Source organism: Propithecus coquereli, unplaced genomic scaffold, assembly GCF_000956105.1.
Source record: "Propithecus coquereli isolate 6110/MARCELLA unplaced genomic scaffold, Pcoq_1.0 Scaffold383, whole genome shotgun sequence".
Lineage (NCBI taxonomy): Eukaryota > Metazoa > Chordata > Mammalia > Primates > Indriidae > Propithecus > Propithecus coquereli.
In genome coordinates this window covers 167,831-191,691 of record NW_012149541.1, presented here as the reverse complement: position 1 = coordinate 191,691, position 23,861 = coordinate 167,831, and the positions used below count along the sequence as shown (strand labels likewise).

The 23,861-nt window shown below is 36.8% G+C and overlaps 1 protein-coding gene across 1 annotated transcript in view; it reads left to right on the top strand.

Moving 5' to 3' along the window:
• The window catches only part of DIS3L2 (DIS3 like 3'-5' exoribonuclease 2), a 394,844-nt gene that overhangs the window by 213,620 nt on the left and 157,363 nt on the right, over positions 1-23,861 (top strand). Inside the window, exon 9 of the mRNA XM_012652208.1 lies at positions 16,100-16,273. Within this exon, the coding sequence (XP_012507662.1) occupies positions 16,100-16,273 (174 nt within the window). The remainder of the gene's footprint in view (positions 1-16,099; positions 16,274-23,861) is intronic.

The window sequence follows — 23,861 nt, the reverse complement described above, 5'->3', positions numbered from 1 at the left end:
TAGGCTTAATGGAAGGCTATGGAAATGAGAAACAGAGCATGGGTCACAGTACCGCTGGTTTTAATGAGTGTGGACAGCGGGTTCCACTGGAGTGAATGACTGGGCAAAGTGAAAGCAAAGAAAGGGAAATTCTGATTGCTGAGGCATATGGTAGAGAAGGGAAGGGAAGTGGGAGGGTAGGAGTCTGCTCTGGGATGGTATCTCCTTTATCTCCTAACTTGGCAGTTCATGGTTATTGTTGGACAGCCAGAATTATTTGTTGACTGATGGAAGCAAATACTTTTACTATTCCATTCAGTTTTGATAGATAAATTTCTTATGGGACAGATAGGAATTGAGGAGGTGGTCACTAAATTACATTAAATACATTAAATTGTATTTAGTGGGAAAATGAAATAGTGACTAGACTGTTAGAAAAAACAAACAGACATTGTTGCATTGAGGCTAGGCTACAAGATTAGCAAACTGAAAAATAACTATATCCAATCTTTTCTCCTGCACTAAGGAATATTTCACCTTTTCCAGAGCATATTCCTTTTTTAAGGACTCTTCTGAGGGAGAGGCCGAATTATATAACGTTATGAACTTGCATTACCAAACTTAAGAGTTTGTAAGTCCTTTTCAGGGGGTATGACTCTAGCTGGCTAGTGGACAAAAAGCAAATCAGGCTGAGGAGGGGGCTCTTTTTTTGTGACCATTGGGCTCCACCTGGTGGCCTATAAGGATCAGCTTTGGAAAAACTACATCTTCAGTATTGAAGAGCATCCTGGTCAAAGCAGAGCGGAAGTTAGATTGGGGAAGAATGGTCCTGTTACAGGCTTAAGTTACCAAATTGTTTCTTTCCTCGAGGACCACTGAATATAATCGTCGACACTTCTTCCAAAGTCATTGTCTTCATCTACAATTTGTAGTACACTTTCTTAAAAATAGTATTTTCAAGTATTAGAGAACCTCAGATACCATCAGCCTTCTCATGTACTCATTAAATGCTTTCAGCCTCCTCTTTGCTCCCTTCATATCACTACTAACTCACTTTTAAGCTTCCAGGCCTTTCCTCAAATCACTCAGTATCATTGAGCCTTACTTCCTTTTCCCCGTTCTTTTATCCGTTTTCACTGATAAAACACTTTTGCTGAAGTCCCCATTCCTTGCTTGCTGCCTTCTGCTATGACATAATACTGAGTCAGAAGAAAGGAAAATAACTTGTTCTCTCCTCCTGATTATAGAGAACAATACATAAATACACAGCCAAAAACATTTTGTATTTGCCAAACTTCGTTTTCACTCTGTATTGTTACTGAAGTTCTGGGCCCTGGGCATAGCTGATGTTTGTTTGTTCCTCACTTGTAGGTTCTCAGGGCTATGATACCGTTATATCTGATTGCATGGAGTTTCCAACATGAACCAATATGCCCGAGAACATTTATTTAAAAGCTGTAATGATAGTAGTAATCACTGCAAGAATGTGTAACTGTCTTCTGTGTATAGTCTAGTTTTAAGACCAAGAGTTTATAAGAATATTTAGTAGAGAAAAGATGATGAATGGTTGAGAACACTAATGTTGACTGTTAGGTGCTGCTGTTTTCTTTAAGGCAAAAAGGCCGGTTTGAAGGACTTTCTTGGCATAATTTTTTCTATCTGTAGCTTTTCTCTCCCCTAAGTTTTTTATTTGCACATCACCCAGGACAATAGATCTGATGCTCATTTATATAAAATGCTTACACACAACCCCCACCTATCAACGTGGGAAGTTTGGAATGTTGTTTCAGCACTATCTGGATTAATTTTACAGTAGGACACGCCTGTAGCGCCATTCATTATAAATGGGAACAGTATTCATAGAGGAGACTGGTGAGTGAGAAAAATTTGAAGTGGTGATCATTATAAATACCTCCAATGAAGAAAACTTTCTTTCTCATAACTTTATTATTGTAATATCAAAATTAAGAAAAATTTTTAATTTCTATTTTTTTCAAATATATACATATTGATACCATTGTTAATATTGTTCAAATATATGCTGTAGACAATGAAAATTTTCTAGAATTTCACCCCCAGAAATAATTACTATTAAGGGTGTGGTATATATTTGACTAAAATATTGTTTATTAACTTTAATTACAAAGTATGTTTCATAGACAAAAGAATATATATATTAAGAACCTATATAATTTTTGAAACCTGGTATTAAAACCAACCTATGAACTCAACAACTAGATTAATAAATATAATATCATCAATACTGTTGAGGCTCCATGTCTGTTTCTCTCTATCATAACCCCTAATTTTTTCCCTAGAGGTAACCATCGTCTCAAACATGCTAATCAAAATGTCCTTTTAAATAACTCCCTCGCCAAGCACAGTGGCTTATGCCTGTAATCCTAGCACTTTGGGAGGCCGAGGCAGATGGATCACTTGAGGCTAGGAGTTCAAGACCAGCCTGGGCAACGTAGTGAGACCCCATCTCTACAAAAACTAAAAAATAATTTCCCACATTCATATTCCTGAATAATGTTATTTAGTTTTGTTTTTTAACCTTATAAAACATACCATGTTACATGTGTTCTTCTGTGATTTGCATTTTTTCATTTAACCTTGTGTTTCTAAAATACGCTTATTTATTTTGCTCATCTTAATGCATAATATTTCCATTTCCCTTCAGTACCCCATAATTTTGTTTATCTAGTAATGGCCATTTGGATTGAACCAAGATTATAAACAATGTTGCTACAAACTTTCCAGTGCTCACCACCTAAGGCTTTTCTAGACTACTTACGAGTGAAATTACTGGATCACACATATGTGCATATTTAACTTTATAACTTTGTAGCTAAACCATTTCCCAAAGTGGTTGTACCTGTTTGTAGTAGTGTAGGAGGTTCCATTGCTTCACATTATTTCATTTTATTTATTTATTTTTTTTGAGACTGAGTCTTGTTCTGTCACTTCACAGCTCACTGCAACCTCAAACTCCCCAGCCCAAGCTATCTCTTGTCTCAGCCTCCCAAGTAGCTGGGACTACAGGCGCGTGCTACCACGCCCAGCTAATTTTTCTATGTTTAGTAGAGATGGAGTCTCACTCTTGCTCAGACTGGTCTCCAACTTCTGAACTCAAACAGCCCTCCCGCCTCGACCTCCCAGAGTGCCAGGATTACAGGCGTGAGCCACCACGCCCAGCCCATTGCCTCACATTCTTATCAATATTTGATATTGTTAAACTCGTTAGTTTTTGCCAGTCAGATGGGTATAAAATGATATCTTATTACGATTTTGATTTATTTTTTCCTAATTACTAATGAGATTGAGCATCTTTTCATATATTCATGGCCACATGGTTGTTCCTCTAGAAAATGTCTTCATGTCTTTACCCATTTTGTAACAGCTAATTTTTTGTCTAGATAATTTTGATTACAGAAATTGTGAAAATGGTACAGAGTTCCCATATATTCTTTACCCAGCTTCTTATGTTAACATATTACATGACCATAGACCATTTATCAAAACTAAGAAATTAACCTTGGTAAAATACCATTGTATAAGGTATAGGATTTGCTCAGATCTTACCAATTTTTCCACTCACATTCTTTTTCTGTTCCAGAACCTGGTCTAGGATCTCATGTTGCAGTTAGTTGTTATTTCACTATAGACTCTTCAGTTTGTGACAGTTTCTCAGTCTTCACTTGTCTTTCATGAACTTGACGCTTTTGAAGAATACTGATCAGTGATTTTGTAGAATGTTACATTCTCAATTGGAGTTTGTCTAATGTTTTCTCATGATTAGATTGAGATCAGGCATTTTTGGGAAGTATACCACAGGTGTGATCTGCAGCTTATCAGGGGTCGCGTGATGTTAGCATGTCTTACTAGTGATGTTAACCTTGATCGCTTGACTAAGGAGGTATCTGCCAGGACTCCCAACTTGCTATTTTTTCCTTATAATCATTGTACTATATTTTGGGGAAGATTTGTTTGGGACTATACAATTATTCTCTTTTTGCTTAAACTTTTACCCACTCATTTTAGCATTCATTGGTGCTTTTATCCATTTTTGATTGGGTGGTTTGTCATTTGATTTTTTTGGAGTTAAAAAAATATATTCTAGAAAGTAATGTTTTTAGCAGTCACTGATATGGAAAATATCTTCTCCCCAGTTGATGAGTAGCCTTTTCTTATTGTTAATGATATCTCCTGAAAAACAGGTGTTCGAAGTTACATTTTCTGACTTTTTGCTGCTGGTGTATAGAATTACAACTAATTTTTATATGTTCCTATATCTAGCCATCTTTCTGTATCCCCGTTTTAATTTTAATACTTCAGATATAATTTCCTTTGGCTTCTCTGTGTAGATAGTCACATTATTGGCAAGTAAGGACAGATTTGTTTTTTCTATTCTAATCCATATAATTTTTATTTTTCTTATTTTCCTGAATTGGCAATTCACAATTAGGGAGGAGTTATTTTCCACACAGTAACTGAGAAAAGTTCAGTTTTGAATAAAAGCAGTGGCAGCAGGCATTTTTTTCTTGCTCCTGATTTTTTTGATATATTAATATTAATAATTTCGCCAATGTGGTGGCTGATTATTAAAGGACTCAAGAGTTTACCTAAAGACAGGTCTTTGGGTTTTGTTTGTTTGTTTTTGCTATTCTCAGTTTTCCTTTACAGTTTCAAGGAAGTATAGTGTGGTGCTTTTCCAGGCTCAAAACATTAATTTGTTTATTCATATATTCATTCAACCCACTTGTTTTGGACACCTAAGATACGCAAGTCTCAGTGATATACAGAAATAAAGAAATGTTTATTCTTTTTATGGATGCTCCTCTCCATTTATTGATAAGGAAGAGATGTACCTAAAGCACTATGACACAGTTAGAAAGTGGCACGTGCCAGAAGGGAGATACAACTGAAGAAAAGTGACAGTACTGAAGAGGAAGATCCACTCTGGGTGACAGGGATGGCTTTCTGGCCTTGCTACCGTATTCCACAAAGATGAAGTCAACTGGGTTATGTTGTGGGCCCAGTTCCACATGGATGTCATAAAGGGAGCACCTTTAAGATAGAGACGTATGGCTTAAGGAAGGGCCATTTATAATATTATTGTGCTGTAGGACCAGCAGTACCATGTCAGCTTGTAGTAAATACCTGCAAGATACTCGATGCTGGCAATCCTGAGATTTTATTTTTGGCAGTGCGAGCTTCACATTTTCTGTTACAGAGTGAAGGGAGGGAAAGGGAAGTTTGCTTCTCATGGATGATATTTTAACATATTTTAGATTAGGATACTTTTAGCAACAGGTGATAGAAAACCCTGACCCAAAGTGACTTAAATAATAGAGGCATATATTATCTCACATAAATGGGAGTTCAGATGTTGTGCAGCGACAAACCCAGTATAGTCAGTGACTTGATGTGTTAATCAGGTTGCCCTTTGCTGTCCTTAGTAATCTAGCAGTGGTTTCTCTGTGGTCATGAAGGTGGCTGCCAGTACGGTTAGGCTACCTACTTTTTCCATCATATCCAACACAAGGAGGGAGATCCTCTCTGCCAACCATGCTACTGACTATAGTCTCCAGGGGAGCCATGCACTGATTTTATTAGAATAAAAACATTCTAATAGAATAGACAGAATCGTATTTGTCTCTGGAGCTGAAGGTGAGATGAGTTCCCCGTATGAAAAAGGTTAGGTTTCTTATAGGGGGGGATGAGGAATGATATGAATGTTAGGTAGGAAACCAATATTGGACACTACAGTTTTCATGATAGTATAATTATTTTTTCTATAATTTTTCAATAGAAAAAACACAATGTAATATAAAAGGAAGCTTAGAAAATGGAGAAAAAATTCACTCATAATCCTTCCTTTCAAACAATCAACACCATTTGTAGGTATTCTCTTTCACTCTTTTCAGAAATGTTTTTACATAGGTATTAGGTTATTAAGTATGAAATGTCCGATTTCCTTAAGTACTAAGTTTGACAGTTGGTATCTCTGACATTTCACTTTGACACATCTTATTTTATTTTTATTGTGAAGGTACATCCTCAGTCTTGCATATGTATATTTTGGCTTGTGATTATCTGTCAAAATTTTTTAAGAGCAATTTTTGTGAAACCATGGATAACTCGAAATTCATTATTTTCAAATAGGAGTTCCATTGTGGAACCAGTGCTGTGCAGAAACAGCTGGAAATATCAACGAAGTGTTTAGGAAGGACGTGGCTAATGAATGCACAGTACGTTAAATGGTTTGAGAAGTTCCATTCCTGTGATTATAATCTTGAGAAAATGAGTCATGTGGGTGACCTGAGACCAAAGTGGATAATGATGAGCTGAAAGCTGTAGTGGAAGCTAATCCATCTTAACCTACACGTGAATTAGCAGCAAAGTTTGACATTACTATTCCAAAAATACTGGACCATTTGAAACAAACTGGCAAGATAAAGAAGCTGGTTAGATGGGTTCTGCATGAATTAATAAACAAGTGTCAAAAGAGAAATTGTCTCGAAGCTTGCCTTTCTTTGCTGTCACGACATAAAGGCGAACCATTTCTACACCATATTGTTACGTGTGATGAAAAATGAATTCTTTTAGATAATCGCAAGCATTTGGCACAATGGTTGGATAAAAATGAAGTGCTGAAACACAGTCCAAAATGGAATATTCATCAAAAAAAGCTAATGGTATCAGTTTGGTGGTTCAGCACTGGTATTATCCATTGCAGCTTCATGAAACCTGGTCATTCGACTAAAGTGGATGTCTATTGTAAACAATTGGACAAAATGATGAAGATGCGAGATTGGTTGATAGTGACAGGCCAATCCTCTTGCAAGACAACACTCAACCACATGTTGTACAAACAACGCTGCTCAAACTACAGAAGCTGGACTTGGAAACTCTCTGTCATCCACCGTATTCACCAGACCTTGCACCAACTGACTAGCACTTCTTCCAGGCTTTGGACCACTTCTTGCAAGGAAAAATATTCAGTTCTCAACAAGCTGGGGGAAACACCTTTCACGATTTCATCACTACTTGCTCTCCAGGCTTCTTCGCTGCTGGCATGAACAAGCTACCATTAAGATGGTAAAACTGTGTCTATAGTTTAGGTGCACACTTTCATTAATTGTACTGCTTCTTGTTTGAGATACAATAAACTATACTTTTGATTCTAAATCAAACATTTCATATTTAATGACCTAATAAATTATACTATATATAACATTTTCAAAATTCTTTTCCTAAAATGCATGATAATCAATTGAACAAATACGCCATAATTTAGCTTATCATTTATCTATTGTTGGACATCTAAATTACTTTTACTCCTTTTCAGCTCTAAGGTTTTCTAAAATAAACTTTATTTTTTAGAATAGTTTTGGATTTACATACAAAAAAAGTCAATAGCACAGTTGTCACATACCACCCACTCCCTCAACCCCGACAATTTGTCTCCTCTCTTATTAACATGTTAGTATGGTACATTTGTTACAATTAATAAACAGATACTGATACATTATTAATGGAAGTCCATACTGTATTCAAATTTCCTTCTTTTTAAAAACCTAATGTTCTTTTTCTGTTCCAGATTACCATATTACATTTAGTTGCCTTGTCTCTTTAGCTTCCTTTTGGCTGTGAGAGTTTAAGTTTTTTTTAAGAGACTGGGTCTCCCTCAAGCTTGGTCATCCAAGTTGAAGTGTAATGGCATGATCATAGCTCACTACAGCCTCAAACTCATGGGCTTAAGCGATCCTCCCTGCTCAGCCTCCTGAGCAGCTGGGATTATAGATGCGAGCCATCATGTCCATCTTCACTAAGTTATTTTTGGAGGACATATTTTAATGCAGAGTAGGCCAAAATATGGTTTTTAGGAGATCACCAGACATTTCGATGTACCATTGAACCATAATTGTTCTAAAGCAGCTATTGCCATCTTTTCAGACAGTGAGCAGAAGACACAGAAACTACTTAGAAACTGATAACATAACATTTGAACTATATTACATGAAAGGATAAGTTATTTTCCTGATTTTTTTTTTTGAAACAGAGTCTCTCTCTGTCACCTGGGCTAGAGTGCAGTGGCGTCACTATAGCTTACTGCAACCTCAAACTCCTGGGCTCAAGCAATCCTCCTGCCTCAGCCTCCCGAGTAGCTGGGACTACAGGGCGTGCACCACTCCATGCCCAACTAATTCTATGTTTTGTAGACATGCGGTTTTGCTATGTTGCTCAGGCTTCATGATTCATTTTAAATAAGATTTACACTGAAATTAATTTAAAATGTAAAAACAAATCCTTCTGTAAGATAAATATATAATGTATAAGTCAGTTCCCTAGTAGAATTTGCCTCTGTTTAGATTCCACAGTATTCTGGTTTTTAGGGTGACAGCACAGTTTATGAGGAACTAGACAGGAAAGGATTCTTTCTGGAGCATCTAAGGCCTCAAAAGCATGAACTCTTTCAGCATGCTGACCTGTTAGATTTTTATCACTGCAAGATATCCAATCCATGCTGCTGTCAAATATATCTCCAAGGAAAATCTATTAAATATAATAAATTTATTTAAATAAGGCACTTGAGAAATGTTCTGGGGAACTTAGTAAAATAAATGTTAAATTCTGCTATTAGGAACTTGGAGTAATTGATCACATTTGGAAACCATAATTAAAGTATGATTTCGTCTTTATGAGCCATGTTCAGGAAATGAATCGAGATTCTTTGAACTCAGACTATAATTTGTTGAAAACTTTTGCCAGAACACAAAGCACCAAAAGAGACAAATTTTTTTCTCCTTAATTTCAGTGAAGATCTAATGACCGATATGACTTATTCTGACATCTAAAATTAGGTCCATCATGTCACCTGCTTACTCTTGTCCTCCCTCTCCTTCAGCTTCCCACCACCATGTATGTGGACCCAGTGCTCAGCACCAGTCGTCTGTGGAGGAATTCCTCCATGTTTTGGTAGACCTTAGTTCATCAGCTAGCAGGTTTTTGTTACTGTTTTTGTTTTTGTTTTCAGAAAGGGCTTATGACAACTGTATTACCTGCGTTCTTGCACTTAGAAATCTTTATCTTTGACTAATAACTTCACAAGAATATGTTTCAGTGATGATTTTCTGTATAATTCTTTCCTGAGACATGTTATATCCTTTCTGTAAACCTAAATTTTATTTTATTTCAAGAAACTTTCTTAACGATCTTTGAAAATGTTTTGTCTTCCTCATATCTAGCTTCTGCCTTCAGGAACACCAGTTATGCCAATGATGGATACCCTTGGTTTGCCTTTCACATCTGTCTGTTTTCTCTTTTTTGACCCTGTACTTCCCAATTTCATTTTCCTCACTTTCTCAAGTTTTTTCTCTATGATCTTAATTGTTTTCAAATAGTGTCAGTTGCTCATCAGTTAATTCCAGTGTGACCTTCGTTTCTGTGATGGTTCTTTTGTTCTTTTCTACTTATTTCCTGAGGTCTAAAAACTTCGTTTTTATTTCCTTTTTTTACTTATTTATTCCTTACACGCTTGCATCTTTGCTTCCAGTTCTTGTCTGATAGTGCTGATATTTTCATCACTTCTTGAGTTCTTTTTTTTTCTTTTAATTTTTTTTTTTTTTCGAGACAGAGTCTCACTCTGTTGCCCGGGCTAGAGTGCCATGGCATCAGCCTAGCTCACAGCAACCTCAAACTCCTGGGCTCAAGCGATCCTCCTGCCTCAGCCTCCCAAGTAGCTGGGACTACAGGCATGCACCACCATGCCCGGCTAATTTTTTCTATATATATTTTTATTTATCCAGCTAATTTCTTTCTATTTTTTAGTGGAGACGGGGTCTTGCTCTTGCTGAGGCTGGTTTCGAACTCCTAACCTTGAGCGATCCTCCTGCCTTGGCCTCCCAGAGTGCTAGGATTACAGGCGTGAGCCACCACGCCCGGCCACTTCTTGAGTTCTTGAGAATATCTGTGATCATGATTGTCATTTCTGTGGCTATATACTTACCGAGTTTATCCGTCTGTCATGTCTTTTTCTTGTTCCTTTCTTCCTTTTTAAATGTAGGGTTTTTGTTTTGTTTTTAATAGAACATTTGGTTGGTTCCTTCCCTTTCCCCACTTTTAAATAGTAAGTTCCTCGTGGATTTTAGTACTATATTTCAAAAGCTGGATGTTGTAAAATACCTTTTTGTCTAAGTTTTTAGTAGGCCCTTTTTTCCTTTTAGCATAAGGTAATTGTTTTTTGGCCACACTGTGTCCTAGAGGATGGCACTCTGACTTCACAAACTAGGAATAGTGTGGTCACTGTGTTCTAGGTCTGCCTCATAAACACTGTTACTGAGACTCCTACCACATATGTGAATTTGTTTCTTTTCGCATTAGTGTAGATCTCTAATAAACTGTGTGATATACCTTATTGTTTATATTTCTCCTAGAAACTGTGTATGCTATCTGATTGATATATGGTCAATTATTTTATATAATTTTTAATACTATTGGGTAGAATCATACAAAATTATATTTTTATAGGTCAATAAGTGGTCAAATATTGGCAATTTTATATGTCTCAACATAATATATATTTAACCTCTTTATATTGTTACTTACCATTCTTAAATCCTTACTTCTAGTTATCTCTCAGCTGGCTTGAATTGCAAATGAGTTTTTTCAGGAAGAAAGTGAATAGTATATTTTATGCCTTTTAATATTAGAGTTCTTATAGTCTCAGTTTCCAGTTTAGAGGAATGATTTTTGTGTCCTCAGAGCTACGAAAACCTCTCAGCTGTAGAGTGAACATTATGAGGACAGGACTAAAAATTTTGTGAGTGGGTTTTAAGTGTGATACTGAAAGGCCTGACTCCTCCCTTGCATCCTTTGTTCCCAGACCATGCACACCGTGTGCAGCGCCTGCAGGATGCTAAGTCAGAGTGCCATCGTATCCCTGAGGAGAGTACTCCAACCTCACAAGGTGATGCCTCCTGACTGTCCCATCCTTCAGTAGTCAATAAGCTATAACAACATTCCAGTCAGTGAAATCTATGGGCTTCGCTTCTTCCAAAAGGCAAAACCCTTAATTACAAACAATATTTAGTGAGATAACATAATAGCTTAAAAGGTATTTCATAAATCTGGGGATTTTGGTGTTTATGCAAGCAAGATAGGTAGAACAAATGAAGGTAGCAAGCCCAAACCCAGAGTTAGTGTCTTTTTTAGTGGAGAATGATTACCGCCTTCTCCATCACAGAAGAGCTCAGTGCCTGCAATCTGCTATCAAGTAGTTGGCAGCCCTTCCTGGAGTGGTTCTATATCAGGGGCTCAGAATTGGTTGCAGCTGCTGGCAAACTGGCATCCTGCAAGGGTGGCAGCCAGGTCGTCATTAATGAGAAAAGGTTAACGTGTGGAGCTCATTTCCTGCTGCCATGGACTTTGTTCCTGTGCCCATTGAGCAATCACTGCGATGGCTGAGGAGGGGCAGACCATCCTGCCCCACAGTGCGAGCCGTTCAGTGAGCACTCTCATGGAACACAAAGTTATACTCTGTCTGGGCTCATTTTAATAAGCCAATTTCCACATGTCTCTTCCCCAGATGTCCTTGTCACCAGTCCTCCAATATTTTTTCTTTCTGGTCCCTATCCATCTGGCTAAACTTGTAGTCACTGCCTATCAGGCTGTCTTTCCTCAGCCAAAGTGGACCGTTGATAATATTGCTTGAAGTTCTGCCCACTAGGAGGAAGTTTCTGCTATACTGTCTTTTCAGACGTCATCCCTTAGAATGGATATAATGCTGTCATAGTCTACCTATGACTCATGACAATGGAAGGTGATTTGGAACTAGGCATTCAAGGTACTTAGAGCTTTCTGAATCCTCCTATATATTTTGTATATATATGGTCTGGTTCTTTGAACCTTACTCTTTCACCTAAGTGACTTAGTGAGACCCTAAATTCAAACATATAATGATTCATCCCTCTTTGAATTTTTTTTTTTTTCTGTCTTAGCTTGGCAACTGCAAGAGATTCAGGATACTTTTTTGATGGGCATTGAAAGTCCTTGAGTTTCAATCTTAGCTTGAAATCAAAAATTTATAGATGGAACATGTAATTCTTTGTTTCCACCCCCTTTTCTGGTTCTTGACCCCTCTCACTATTTCTGTGAGCTCTTTGATATCTTTTCAATAAATTCCTTTTCCAACCAGGGTTGGTTTCTTGTGCTTGCAACCAAGAACCCAGGCAATTACAGCATTGATATTAGGAAAGAATGTAGGAAACAGAACCTCAGGAACCTGTGAAAATCATAGGTGAGTTAGATGGGTTAGAAGTAACTCAGGTCCCATTAATTTTCAAAACACTAATTAATTTTTAAAATGACTGTTACCTGTGGTCACCAGAATAAAGTTCTTTTCATTTAAGCTCAACAACATTGTAGCCACCCTGTACCCACAGTGTTGAATTCCTATGTCCTTCAAATTTCAAAATTTCAAATTTCAAATTTCAAGTTTGAAAGGTGGTAATGATAGGTCCCCCATGTCTTCACTGGGAACTTTATTCTAGTGAACACAAGTAATAATTTAGTCATTTTGAAAATTAGTGGGACCTGAGTCTATAATTGTCTGGGTTCTTGGTTGTAAGCAAGAGAAACCAACTCTGAATGGAAAAGGAATTTATTGGTAGGATATTGAAGAGCTCACTGAAACAGCAAGAGACTGAATGACCTAAAGAAGGGGTGTGGGCCAGGTGCAGTGGCTCACACCTGTAATCAATCCTGCCATTCTGGGAGGCTGGGGTGGGAGGAGTGCTTGAGGTCAGGAGTTCTAGACCACCCTGAGCAAGTGTGAGACCCCCCATGTCTACTAAAAAATAGCAAAAAAATTAGCTGGACAACTACAAATAGAAAAAAAAAATTAGCTGGGCATTGTGGCATGCACCTGTAGTCCCAGCTACTCAGGAGCCTGAGGCAGGAGGATCGCTTGAGCCCAGAAGTTTGAGGTTGCTGTGAGCTAGGCTGATGCCATGGCACTCTAGCCCGGGCAACAGAGCAAGACTCTGTCTCAAAAAAGAAAAAGAAAAACAAAGGGGTGTGAACCAAGGCAACTCTGGAGAGCCAAGAAGTCCAGCCATCATCTTTTATCAGATTTAGTTTGGCCAAGATGCCAGACTTAACACTGTTATTACAGGAGACCATTTTCACTGGACACTGCTGCTGCCACTAGAACCTATTCTAGCTGCCCTGAATGAATCCTAAGTGCCCCTTTGTCTATGTGTCATTCTCTTCACATTCAAAGTCTTGAAATGAGGTAGAATTTAAGTCATATCTCGTGTATTGGCTTCTGGTTCCCACAGAGCAAGAGGGATCTTCTATAAAGAGAGGCCAGGCATTGTGTAGTAGGAGGCTGGTCACTTCTACGATAGGGTTGTAGTTCTTTGTCCCACTTATAGGCAATGTGCAATTCTTCCTTTCCGGTGTGTATGGCTTTTCTTTCTTTTTCTTGCTCTATGGCGTTCACTGGGACCTCCAATACAATGTCAACTAGTATAGGTGAAAGTGAACACCCTTGTCTTCTTCCTGATCCAAGGGAAAGCATTAGTCTTGCACCATTAAGTTTGGTATTCTCTCTAGGATTTTCTTAGAAGCCTTTAATCAAGTTGAGGAAGTCTCATCCATTACTCATGTGCTGGAAGTGTTTCTCATGAGTGAATGTTGAAATTTTGTTGAAATGCTTTTTCTTCATCTATTGAGATGATTATATGTGTTCATTGTTTGTCAACATGGTGAATTATATTGATTGATTTTTGAATGTTGGCCAAATCATGTATTACTTTGTCATCATGTATTTTTATATGTTACTGAATTCTGCTTGTTAATACTTTGTAAGAATTTTAAATCTGTATTGATGAGAGATATATGAATCCTTTGACTTTGGTATCAAAGTAATATTGGCTTCATGAAACCAGTTAGAAGGTATTCCATCCTCCTCTATATTCTGGAAGACTTTGTATAGAATTGGTAATAATTCTCTCTTAAATAATGAGTAGAATTCATTAGCGAAGCCCTCTGAGCCTGGAGTTTTCTTCGTGGGAAGGTTTTAAACTATGAATTCAATTTCTTTAATACATATAGGAATATTCAGAATATTCAGTATTCGATTTTTTTCTTGAATAATCCTAGAAAGTTTGTGTCTTTCAAGGAATTTGTCTGTTTCATCCAAGATGTTGAATTTATTGGCTTATAGTCATTCAGAATTCCCTTATTATCCTTTTAATGCTTATAATATTTATAATGATGTCCCCTCTCTCATTCCTGATATTGCTAATTTGTGTCTTTCTCTCCTTGTTTCTCTTGATCAGTCTGGCTAGAAATTTATCTATTTTATTCTCTTTTCAAAGAATAAGTCTTTGGTTTTATTGGTTTTCTTAATTGTTCATTTTCTGTCCATTGAGTATTTTTTTTTTTAATTTCCTTCCTTCTATTTACCTAGGATCTAATTTGCTCTTCTTTTTTCAGCTTTTTAAGGTAGAAGCTTAGGTTAGTGATTTGACACTTTTGTTCTTTCCTAATATGGGCATTAAATGCTATAAATTACCTTGAAATACTGCTTTGGCTGTTTCTTATAAATATTGATATGTTTTCATTCAGTTAAAAATATTTTCTAATTTTTTTTTTCATTTCTTCTTCAGCTTATGGATTGTTTAATTTCCAAATATTTGGTGATTTTCCAGATAGCTTTCTATTAATTTTGTTCTCCATATTTTTGCTATCCTTGGCTTTTTGATATGCATTTTGGGAGAGCACCACTTGTTTGAGAAGAAGGCACTGATGTGAGCCCACATAATATGTAAAGAACCCACAGGTCAATCTGCAGGCTACCTAGAGTATAGGCTGGTGGGAAGGTGTAGGAGTAGACAGTCTGCTGGTCTCTCTTGGCTGGTGTGTGAGAAATGGGGCCAGCGCTGCTGCCATGACTGCCTCATTCCAGTAGCAAGGGTAGGTTTTGGAATTTGTTAAAAGTCTACATATGTGGCAACCACATACCTATGCCCCTTTGCCACTGTGTGCCTAAGAACTCTGGTAGTCAGGCATCTACCCTTACATAGGAAACAGAATCTTCTTCATAGAAATCGAATGGCCCCAGAGAAGGCCCTAATACCAGAGCTAAATTCCTTGCAGGAAGTGCTAAGGGTAGATTCCTGGATAACCCTGGTAGACAAGTAGACTTTACAACAGAGGAAGTGGCCATCTTTGTTCTCTGCAACACCCTTTACAAAGTAGCTACTTCAAGGCCCACATTTCCGATCAGCTATCTGTATTTAGCACACAACTTCAGACTTGTAGTCTGTGAGTGACAGGACAATGCTTATAAGAATAGAGAGCTATCAATTTTAATGTATGGGTAGATGACCCACAGATAATGAGATCTGCCCTCTAAATGGTAGAACCCTACTCATAATGTCAAGACTGTCCTGTTAAATGCAATCTTATTTTTAATGGGCAGATGCCCTAAAATGTGAATTGGTGACTGAATTACAGATAATTTTAATTTTCTTCTTGGTGGATTTCTGTGTTTTCTAACTTCTTCATAGTGAACGTGTATTATGTCTGTATTCAGATAAAATATTTTTCAATTTTAAAGGTAAAAACTAGAAGAATTGTGAAATAAATAAGAACACCAGATCTAATCTAGTGAGCATGACTTTAAGGTATAGGCATTCTGAAACTAATAATTTAACAGCAAACTGGGTTGATCAGAATTGTCTCTAAAGGTATTTGCAAAAGAAAGCATAGATGTAAGCCTTTAATAATATCACTTTTGACTTGTCCATGAAGAACAATTGCAGGAGTCCTAAGAAAAGCCTTCTGACTCTATTCCCCAGGTCAGAATTCCTATAAAAAGGTAAAATTATGCTGTAGTCATGGATTTAGAAGCACAAGAATATCATTGTCTCTTCTGCTGCTTGCTTCCCTCCCCTGCGTCCCATTCCCTGGTGATCATATTCCTACTGGTGGAAGGGCAGGAGATTTTAAAGACTTTCCTAATACCTTACTTTCAGAGAGGAGACAGGTGCCTATGTTCCATTTGTTCACTAACCCAGTTGTTCCCTCTCTGTTCTGCCCATAGGCAGCTGGCTAAGAGTCTTGGGCAAGCTGGCAAAATTGAGCCTGAAACAGAAGGAATACTAACAGAGTATGGTGTGGATTTCTCTGATTTTTCTTCAGAAGTTCTAGAATGTCTCCCTCAAGGCCTGCCATGGACAATTCCACCATACGAGTTCAGCAAGAGAAAGGATTTAAGGTAAACACCTGAAACTCTTTAAGAACAACATGTTTCTACTTTTCTGCCTTCTAACTTAACTTTCCTAGGGGCTGGGCTTGGATATTTTCATCTTTCTACTAATATGCAAGTTCAGTTCCGTTGAGAATTAAGTGCTTCTGTACCAGAGGTCGGCGAATTATGACCCACAAGCTAAATCTAGCCTGTTTCCTGTTTATGTACAGCCCATGATCTAAGAATGGTTTTTACATTTTTAAATGGTTGAAAAAATTAAAATAAGAATAATTTTTATGAAAATTACATGAAATTCAAATTTTGGCATCCATAAAGTTTCATTGGAACACAGCCATGCTTATTCACTTATACATTGTCTATAGCTGTTTTTGGACTACAATAGCAGAGTTGAGTAGTTGTAACAGAGACCATATGGCCTGCAAAGCTTGAAATGTTTACTTTCTGCCTTGTACAGAAAAATTTTGCTGACACCTGTTGTAGATCATTCTAATTTCAAAAGGTACAGTTGCCATCTTCTTTTCTCATGGCTGTACCACATAGCTCTGGTCAAATAAAGACAGCGTTATCTGGTTAGAAGTACCTTCCTTTAAGTGGGCCTCTTCAGGCACAAAGCAAAGGATTCAAGACTTCTGTACTTGGAGCCTCATTTTAAAGCTTTACTTTTAGGTCTGGAATTTGTTGGAAAGTACTTTTGTGGTATTTTTATAACAACATCTTCTTTGAAGATGTTTCTTCATTGTGGGATGTTAGTTCTTTTCTGATATTTCTCTTCAGAATTTGGTTTCAGTACTGGCATTCATTTTGGATGCCACATGGAGCTATTTAGAACCAAGAAACTTTTCATACAGCCCACTGAGGCCGTGGAAGGTTTTTTGCTAAGGTCATCCCGTGTCAGAGTCTTTTCCACCACACTTGCTTGCTTCGTGCAGCTGAACTTATGATACCTTCAGTTCGTGGTGCCCATTGCTCCACCTCGTTTGTGAATACTCCTGCTCTGCTCCGCCTTGATATTGTATGTTTTAGGAATTTACTGTCTTTTTTTCTTTTCTTGCCACGGGTAGGCAAGGGAAAGGAGAAAATTAATCCTCTTTCCTACTTGTTAGTATCTCTAATGGAACACACCTTATATTTGAAGTCAGTTAACCCAAGTTGCAGTCCTGGATTTTAGTAGTAATGCCCCCTTCACTGAACTCCTGCTGGTGCGTGGGTGCCTTATCTCTTCAGGAGCTCTGAGATCTTTGGCCCATAACCTTAACCTCTCTGAACCTTTGTTTTCTCATATCCAAATTGAGGGGTTTGTTTTCTGAGATCTTTTCCTCAATCTAGGAATCTATAAAAAGATTTAATTAGAAAAAAAGACTAGAATGAATGACTTAACCTTATTATCTGAAATATTATATAGTATAGCTACCTTACATTACCTATCAAAACTGTAAATGTATCTACCTTTTCACCCAAAAACTCTATTCAGGCATCTGTCCTACTCAAAGAAGTATACAAGGATATATATACAAGAATGTTTATTGCTACTTTATTGTAAAAGTGAAACATCAGAGACGCTGCTAGTGTCCATCAATAAAGGAATGGTTTACTGCTCTATGTTAAAGCGATGCGATAGCATTCCCTACAGCTCTGCAAAAAGGAGCTGTATCCACAGGGAGTGTCCTAGATGGATGGCCGTGACATATTATTAAGTGAAAGAAGCAAGTTTCAGAACAATATGAATATGAGCCTGTTTTTTATGAAGTAAAATAATATAAAAACTATCTAAATGAACATATATGCATATATGTGTATACATATATAGAGATACATTAAAAATATATATACATAGAAAAAGGTCTGGAAGGAAATAAACTGTTAACAGTGATTATCATGGAGAGTGGATTTGGTGGATTAATAAAGAAGTAGAGAAGCAAAATTTTACTTCATTTTGTGTACTGCCATATTAAAATTATTATTATTATTTTCTTTTTTTTTTTGAGACAGAGTCTCACTGTGTTGCCCCGGCTAGAGTGCCGTGGCATCAGCCTAGCTCACAGCAACCTCAAACTCCTGGGTTCAAGCAATCCTTCTGCCTCAGCCTCCTGAGTAGCTGGGACTACAGGCATGCGCCACCATGCCTGGCTAATTTTTTCTATATATTTTTAGCTGTCCAATTAATTTCTTTCTATTTTTGGTAGAGACGGGGTCTTGCTCTTGCTCAGGCTGGTTTCAAACTCCTGAGCTCAAACAATCCGCCCGCCTCGGCCTCCCAGAGAGCTAGGATTACAGGCATGAGCCACCGCGCCCAGCCTAAAATTATTTTTTAAAATACTTTTTATAACTTTTAAAAATTATAAATGTGAATGTCAGAAAATAGAGGTACTCTATCTTTTCCAGCCTGACTTTCAGCCTGCAGATAAGTAATGTCAACAGTTATGGGGCCCAGTATTGCTCCAAGTTCCCCTCTCATGGCTCTACCTTACCATTTCTTTGGCCTTCATTGCCTTCTGGGTTAGACCCAGAATAAGAGGCCTTGCTCTGCAGAAAGCCTTTGTTAAAATATATCTTTATTTTATATGTTTGTGCCCTGTGAAAGGATCCAAGGATAGAGCTTCTGGGATGCTCTCTGCTATTAACATAATAACAGGGATTTTTTTTTTTTTTTTAATTTCTTTAGCATCCAAACACTTTATCCCTGCCTACTATCCTCAGGATTATGTTTCTAAAATTCAAATCTGATTTTTTTTTTTTACTCCTTGCATTTAAAATCTTTCAACTGCTTCCTGATGCCTAAAGTAGTAATATCTAAGCTTCGTTGAACATGAATTGCCAGTAATGCATATGTCTTTATTTTAAAATTATAAATGAATTTTCTACTTTAATAATCTATTATGTACATTATAAACATAAATAAATGCAAAAAAATAACAAAAAGGAAATGAGAATGAAATAAATTTTTTAATATTTTAATTTTACTTACAAAAGGTATAGAAAACCCTGTTTATTTATATAATAATTTTGCTTTTGGTAAAAGCAATGTGATTGAATATTCTTTATCATTTATTTAAATTTCGCTTTAACAATTTGTGATATAGAAATTCAGAGGTCTGACTCTAAGTTCTGTATGTTTTGGTGCTTGGTTTTAATGGTGATCATAACTGAAAAGGACATACCTTTAGAAGATGTGAGCTGAGTTTACTAAGTCATAATACTCATTTTTCAGTCCTCTTCACCAATTATATTCCAATTCATTTTGAAATACATCTAATAAATATCCATCTTTCCTGATATCAGTCAGTTCTTATGGACTCCTTGAACAGTGCTGCATTTTCAGGTTTTTAAAAAATGAGTTTATAAATCCTTTGTTACTCTTCAGTTGATATCTTTAAAAACTAGTTAGAAAATTCTGTTAGAAGTTTAAATGTATACATATGAGTGATTTTGTAGTTTATACACTTATATTATTTTAGGCACCAAATCATATAACAGGGGAAGCATTTTAAAACATCCATTTAAAAAATGTTATCTTCAAAACTTGAATATGTTGTTTTGTTTTCAAAATGAAGTAACTTTTTTTCTCATTGTTAAAATGCCATCTTTACCTTGAAGGGATAGATTAAGGGTGTTTATTTTTTCTAAAGTACCTGCTTAGTAGCATATGATTGATAGCCATTGTTTTGAAATCGTAACGTGGCTGGGGATGAATTCATATCAGGAGCAGAGAAAATGTCATTGTTGCTATTCTTCTGGTGTGAGCAGTATTACTAGTAGTATTAGTATTATTAATTTAGTATTCTTTTCAATCTGTGGATTTTTGCAATAATCTTTTTTAGTGATATGCCTATTTTGTAAGGATTAGTTTAGCTAAAAGTAGATAATATTCATAAATCCATGTAACTGGGCATGAGTAAATACCCATTAATTGCATTTGGCTGAAAGCATAGGAACCAACGAGAGTGCCAGTGTCATTACTTTTGTGTTCTGGAATGCTGGCTCTTTCATCTGTAGACCTCATTTACCGCCTGACTCACGCACCTAGTGTGGGTGTCAGGTTAATTCATGTATTTTTGTAGTGTCAGTTAATTTCTTATTTTTTACAATAAAAAATATACATCAAGAGAAGCCTATAAGTATGTGGAAATATTTGGATCTGATTACCGTTTCCTTTTCTTGGACGGGTCTTGTGATAGATTTATTCAGTTATTCAGCCAACAAATATTTATTGAACACCATCCATGGGCACTGAGGCTGCAACACTGAACAAAAATAGATGTGTTCTCTGCCCTTATGGAATTCTCAATCTTGTGGCAGAAGAGCATGAATCAAATCATTAAGCCATAGGCAGATATGGAATTGTAATAAAAGAGAGAGGTACTTGGTGCGAGTGTTTGTGATTGTGTAGTTTCTTGTGCTCTGAGGTCCTGTGCCTTCAGAGAGTTTTTTTTATCATCAATAATCATTTTTGTAGGAACATCAAAAAAACTATTATGGGGGGAGTAGGGGATGGGTAAATTTACACCTAATGGGTACAGTGCACACCATCTGGGTGATGGACACTTACGACTTTGACTCAAACTGTACAGAAGTAATTCATGTAATCAAAACATGTGTACCCCCGTAATATTCTGAAGTTAAAAAAAGAACTATCATTATTTTGAGTCCCAGTGCATGCTGAAAAATATATGCTATGTTTAATAAATTAGTACATATTCTGTAAACTAATAAAATCAAACCTCCTTCAAACATTTACATATATTGCTTATATATGTATATATATTAATATGATAAGTATGTGTGTTTATATATAATATATGCCAAGTACTGAGTTAACCACTGGAAATACAAAAACAACCAAGAGCCAGCCCTTGTTCTTCAGGGAGACAGATTCATACTCAGATAAATTACGGCAGAGAATGGAACTGCTATAACATAGGTATGAACAAACTGCCAAGATCATGGGTACATGAGCTGAGATCTGAGAAATGAGCAGGCATAGAAGTGACTAAAGTTGTCTTCGTTTATGTTGTAGGCTGGTGCTGCAGAAAGACAGTGTGTTCCCCTAAGATTCCACGATCCTTCTATGATAGGGCTTGCAAGTCCTATGGCTTGATTACTTCTTGATCCCCTCTCCTGGGTCACCCTGCCTCAGAGCCTGCAATGTTACTCTGGCTCTAGCTACGTAAGAACTTCTACATACCCGTTTAGGTTTAGTATTTGAACAATTATATTTGGAACAGAAAAGTTCCATCAATCTTTAAACCTCATAATCCAATTATGTCAGTAAAATTCCAGTTTTTTAGTCCAGTGGAATTGGGGTAATATTTTGCAAACTGAAGTTGGGAGAAATAGTGTTTATTTTGAAAAGAAAAATGGTTGGTTAGCAATTTTCAAGAAGTTAGGCTGGTGTGAACTCCTAGGGGCGATCTAACTCTTCTGGTTGGCATCGCCATTTCTCTGGACCTTCTGTTCCAGTCTCCAGAGAATCTGTGCTTGCATGGCCTAGACCTATAGCTCTCTTTAGCAAGGCATATGAGGTTTAAAAAAGAAAAAGCAACATTAATACTGCAAACCTTTGCAGACCAGGAAAATAATATTTCTAAGGAAACTGCTTAAAGGGGGTTGTACCAGAAGCCCAAGAAACCCCAAGGCTATTTCTGAGACTGGCTCCAGTTATTTCTAATTTCATTCATATTGTTTTGTTTCTTTTGTTGCTAAACTGGAATAGGAAACCAAAGCGTAAAAGCTCAATTAAAGTGGAAAATGAAAACCTAAATATTGGAGGAGGAAAATACCATGCTAAACTGATTTTTATGTTTTTCCTGTAGTTAGTATTATTGCAGAAGTTTGAATCATGTCACTTTTCAGAAAAACCATGAGCTTCATAGAAGTGGAGGTAGTTTCTATAGCTTTTTACGAGAGAACTTGTGGGTATCTATTTCTTTACTATTCCGTCAATATAAAAAGGAAGCCCAGTGACCTCCACTGGACCATTACAAATGTGAAACTTGGCACTTAAAATTGCTTGCTCTAAATTTTCCAATTGCTTTCTCTCTTTTTTTTTTTTCCATTTAATGTCGTTCTGCCAACTAGTGATTTTATTATTATAAACAGGACATTGTATTCACTTTTAAGAAGAAATATGAAGCTGGAGGTAAAATTACAAACTGCAGATTCTCGGCTGCCAAAATAGAAAACAATGAGCTAAAAATACTGAGCACAGAACGGGTGTTGTGGTAAGAAATATTGAAATATCTTCAGGATGGAGCTGTTCCAAATAGACAGAAATTTCCTCTCACTCCAGGTAAAACCAACCTTGAAATAGCAACTCGAAAGGAGAGTCATATAATACTAACCTCTTTCAGGTCAAGCCTTTTGTGGGAAAGCTTTCAAACATAACTAACATTAAATGACTAATGATCTTGCTGTTTATCAGGAAGTCCAATATGATTAAATTGTCATTTAGAAAAAGGTTCCCCTGGTAAGGCAGTGTGGCAGCGTTAAAAGAACACTAGAAGTTAGTCCTAATTCTCCAGGGACTACTAGCTGGGTGACTATGGGCAAATCATTTAAATTTAGGGAAGCAGGAAGCAGTGAGCAATTTTATCTTTGTAAAATGGATTTTGACCAGGTTAGGATTTTCCAAAAAGTGTTGATAGGTCATGAGTTCCTTGGGGTTTTAATAAGTGTTATGGGGAAAAAGAGTTCTGTGGAGAAGTATTTTTGGAAAAGAGTGGGTTAATAGATTTCTTAGAGATTTTTCTCATGGATCAGCTCATGGAACTGATGTTCCTTAGAATACATTTTGCAAATTACTGAACTAGATATTTTAAACCCCTCTAGCTCTAATAGTACATAACTATGCTTGAAATGTCCTTTCTTAGTTGTTCAGAGCCATCTCATTCTTGGATTTGAAAGAAATGCTATCCCATTGGTGACCATCTGCCACATTTATCTGACAAGTAAATACTGACTGTGCCCCACCATGGTCCACACAGGAGAAATGATTATGCAGGAAATTCAAGAGTTGTGCTTTAAGTCTCTGTCCTTTCCTTGCCAAGGGAAGCCCTTCTTTCCTTAGCTGAAGGGAAGCAAGATTAAATTGTTTGGCATCAAATGGGGAAGCTGTCCTTGTCATTTGAAGCTACTGGCAGAAGTGTTCCTTTTATGTAAATCCCAACTCACTGTTTGTGAAATTACAAAAACTCATAGATAGTAACAAGGATTAATGGATCCTAAAGTAGATCCACAACTGGGCATTCTTAATTGTCAGTGCTTCTTTTAGTAGTTTGTCAGCCTACAAATGTTGATAGATAGCACTACTCTTAGAGAAGACAAATATTCAGAGATCGATAGATTTTTATTTGAACAGGTGGAAAAATGCCTACTGGCAGAGAAGACAATATTTAAATTTATTGCCTAGACATATTATTGTAGCATTGTAGGAATATGAATGCACAGGCAAGATGACTAATTTCTACATATTTTAAATAAAATCTATTTGGAAATTATGCTGTAATGATATAGAAAAAATTTTTTTATATAGGTGGCCTACAATTTGGAATAAACTGGGTTATAGTGATAATTAAATGTCAGGGTAGCAAAGTCTCTT